The sequence below is a fragment of the Aplysia californica genome, unplaced genomic scaffold (assembly GCF_000002075.1).
Source record: "Aplysia californica isolate F4 #8 unplaced genomic scaffold, AplCal3.0 scaffold00157, whole genome shotgun sequence".
Classification (NCBI taxonomy): domain Eukaryota; kingdom Metazoa; phylum Mollusca; class Gastropoda; order Aplysiida; family Aplysiidae; genus Aplysia; species Aplysia californica.
The window spans coordinates 1023640-1027377 of NW_004797427.1; the positions used below are offsets into that span (position 1 = coordinate 1023640).

General features: G+C 42.2%; 1 protein-coding gene across 1 annotated transcript in view; it reads left to right on the plus strand.

Annotated features, from left to right (window-relative positions):
* The window catches only part of LOC101854567, a gene marked incomplete in the record, with an annotated part of 44722 nt that overhangs the window by 11702 nt on the left and 29282 nt on the right, over positions 1-3738 (plus strand). Inside the window, 2 exon segments of the mRNA XM_005097562.3 lie at positions 446-494; positions 2414-2536. Coding sequence (XP_005097619.2) covers positions 446-494; positions 2414-2536 — 172 coding nt within the window.

The window sequence follows — 3738 nt, forward strand, 5'->3', positions numbered from 1 at the left end:
GAGTGTGTGTGTGTGCGCGTATGTTTGGGTGTGTGTTTGTGTTTAAATTCCCGTGCCTTGTATGTATGTATAAATATGCGTGTTTTTGAGTGTGTTTGGATTTGTATGAATGTGTGATGACATTGGTTTGTGTGTACGTGTGTGTCTCTGTACGTTTGTATATATATATGTGTGTATGTGTGTGTCTTTATGAATGTGTATGTGCGTTCGTGTATGAAAATGTCATCAACATCACTGCCACCACCATCATCCGCACCACATCCCCCTCATCACCACCACCATCACCACCACCATCACCACCACCATCATCATCACCACCACCACCCATCATCATCACCACCACCACGACAACCATTACCAGGGTTATAGTTGAGACGAAGGAGCTATAAGCCGCCAGTAATTAAATATCTTGATCAATACTGTATATTATTGATGTGTTCCCCAGGCCCGGTTCGCCCTTATGACGTCACTGAGGAAGGACGACAGTAACAAAGGTAATATTCTAGCGTTGGTCATAGATTTATGTTCCTAGACTACGCACTGTAACCAAGGTAATGTTGTACTGCTGATCTTCATTTGTACTCCTAGACTACGCCTGTAACCAAGGTAATAATATGGTTATGCTGGTCATAGATTTGTACTCCTAGACCACGCACTGTTATGGCCGCCGCTTTCGCTCTACATAAAAATATATTGCCGTGCGAAGCGTTCGCCCCATGGATTACTTGGTTACTTGATGCCAGAAGTGAGGTCTTTGGAGACAGGTTCTATACATTGAGGTATAATGTACCAATGTGGAATGTGGAATTCATTGTGGAAAAATGTACATTTTATAATGCCTGTTGCAACTGTTACGTGAGGTATCAGGATTTAGATAATACCTTTCTTTTAATCAGTAGTCACTTTTCGGTTACAGGGTACTAGAGGACAAAAAATAAAACAAAGAGCACTTTTAAGCGTGCGTTTCTTCACTCACTCTGAATCAGTACCCACAGACCGAACAATATTACACCCATAACTTCTCACCCTTCCTCAGCAGGGTACATCATCTCATCGTTCGAGAATTGACACCTTCACTGTCAGGGCCGAGAACTGAGTTAGGGAACAAGTCTAGGAGTAAAGCGCATTCCTGCGTTTCTTAAATATCAGTCTATTGGCATACAAATTCATTGTAGGCTACTTTTTAAAATTGATTTTAGATGTTTCGTTACGTGGTTGTTCCCTCTCAACCGACGGCCCAATAACCGCAGACACAATCGATACCACAATGAAAACGACACAGGGCTGATTTGGCAGAGATGACCTCTGAGTTTGGAAAACACCGTCCTGCCCTTCACATTCTAAAAAAAAAGTTCCCCTTAGCCACTCGGACTTGGTGGATGAAATCAAGAAAAAGTAATTACCTGCCTTGAATAATTTTAAAGAAACCCATTTAAATGTGCAGGAATGAGGCCTATAAGTGATACACAGACCAGATTCTTACCCAGTATTGCCCGGATTGTCTTCTCTCAATAAGACGCTACCTTAGAATTACAAAGTTCTATCTGCTCAACACCAAGTTCTGAGGAATTTGACGTAATTTTTTTTTTCGTTTCACAACTTATCAAGCTTTTTCGAATGCAACTCTTTGAATGTTCTGACCACTCTGATTAATCTTACAAATCCGATAGAGCAGATAGAACATTTGGTTTCTGACATCATTGTCTCAATAACTCAAAACAGCCAAACATGTATAATAGAACTAATTCTAAGGTTAAGGTTATGCCGCAAAGAAAAGTCATATGGAATTAAGCCCCTGTGATTAAGCATGGCGTGTGTGGAAATGAATACGACCCATGCTATGTACAAATTTGATTATTCAAATTAGTGTTTTGTTAAATCTTTCGAAAGTTTATTTCTTGCAACTACAAACTTTATAGTGCCCTATTTTCCCTTCCTCTAAAGTGTGCTGTACAATGCCTCCCTGATCTGATCTGATCTGATCTCATCTCATCTCATGTCATCTCATCTCATTTAATCTATCTCTTCTCATCTCATCTCTCCTCACCTTACTTGACCTCACCTGACCTCTCCTGACCTGACCTCACCTCACCTAACTTCATCTGACTTCACCTCACTTCACCTTACCTTACCTCACCTCATTTCACCGTACCTTACTTTACCTTACCTTACCTTACCTTTCCTTTCCTTACCTTACCTTACCTTACCTTACCTTACCTTACCTTACCTTACCTTACCTTACCTTACCTTACCTCACCTCACCTTACCACACTTCACCTTACTTTACCTCACCTTACTTTACCCTACCTCACCTCACCTTACCTTACCTTCTCTTACCTTATCTTACCTCACCTTACCTTACCTTACCGTACCTTACATTACCTTACCTCAACTTACCTGTACCCGTCCCCAGACAGCAACCAATGTGCCCTGATCTCCCGTGAGTCTCTGCATAACGTGCTGGTCGTAGAGTGGATCTTGGACAGAGTAAACGCCGCTAACAACGGAACAGGATATGTGCCAGGGATCAAGATTGGTGAGTCAAGTTTTATCTGTCTGTCTGTCTGTCTGTCTGTCTGTCTGTCTGTCTGTCTGTCTGTCTGTCTGTATGTCTGTCTGTCTGTCTGTCTATCCTTGTCAGTCTGTCTTTGTCTGTCTGTCTATCTATTTGTGTGTCTGTCAGTTTGTCTGTTTGTCAGTGTATCTGTCAGTCTAGTCTATCTATCTGCCTATCCCTCTGTCTGTCTGTCTTTGTTTGTTTGTCTCTTTGTGTGTGCTTGTGTGTGTGTGTGTGTGTGTGTGTGTGTGTGTGTGTGTGTGTGTGTGTGTGTGCGTGTGTGTGTGTGTTTACGCGTGTGCTGGTGTGGGTTTGTACCTATATTCGTTTCCGTGAACTGAAGTCTGTTGTGTGCATATGTGTGTGTGTGTGTGTGTGTGTGTGTGTGTGTGTGTGTGAGAGAGAGAGTGCGTGCGTGCGTGTGCGCGCGTGCGTGTGTGTGTGTGTGCGTGTGTGTGTGTGTGTGCGTGTGTGTGTGTCTGTGTGTATCTGTGTATGCAAGTATGTATATTGTATGTCTGTTTTATGTGTGTGGGGGGAGGGAGGTTGGGGGTGGAGTAGCTAATGATCTTTCAACATACTAAGCACAAACATGTCTTTGTGATAGATGGAAAGAAAAAGGAAAAAATATAGGAGGAAGAAAATCTGACATAGAACTACGTAGTAAATTAATGTCTTATATATATATTGTCTTTGGAATGTGTATAGACGTTAGCGTAGAGTAAAAAAATAAAAGGATGTTTAGCGCAAACAGATGCTATGCTCCGGTAGGTTCATGCTTGTTAAACGCATTATACACTAGTAAAGAAGACGAATGACTGCAGAGGCGGTAATAAAATTAGACTTACACGATATACCAAAATAATATTGCATGAGATTTCCTGGGGATAGGCCAAGATGTCTGTGCTTGTGAACCAAGAGTAAATGAGACTGATTAAATAAGAGAAAAAAATGAGGAAAGGGGAGGGGGGGGGGCAAAGAAAGGATTGATACAAAAACAAAATAGCACGTATGGTTAGGGGTGCGTTTGCCTTTTGGTTGTGCGTGGAAAGGATCTGATGAATAGCGGAAACGCGACAGAGGCAAGAGAGGCGACAGACGAAATATGAAAAGCACACTTGGGTCTTTGCATTTTGCCTTAGAGTTATGGGACGTCTGGCTCCCCCAAAAAGGAGGGGGGG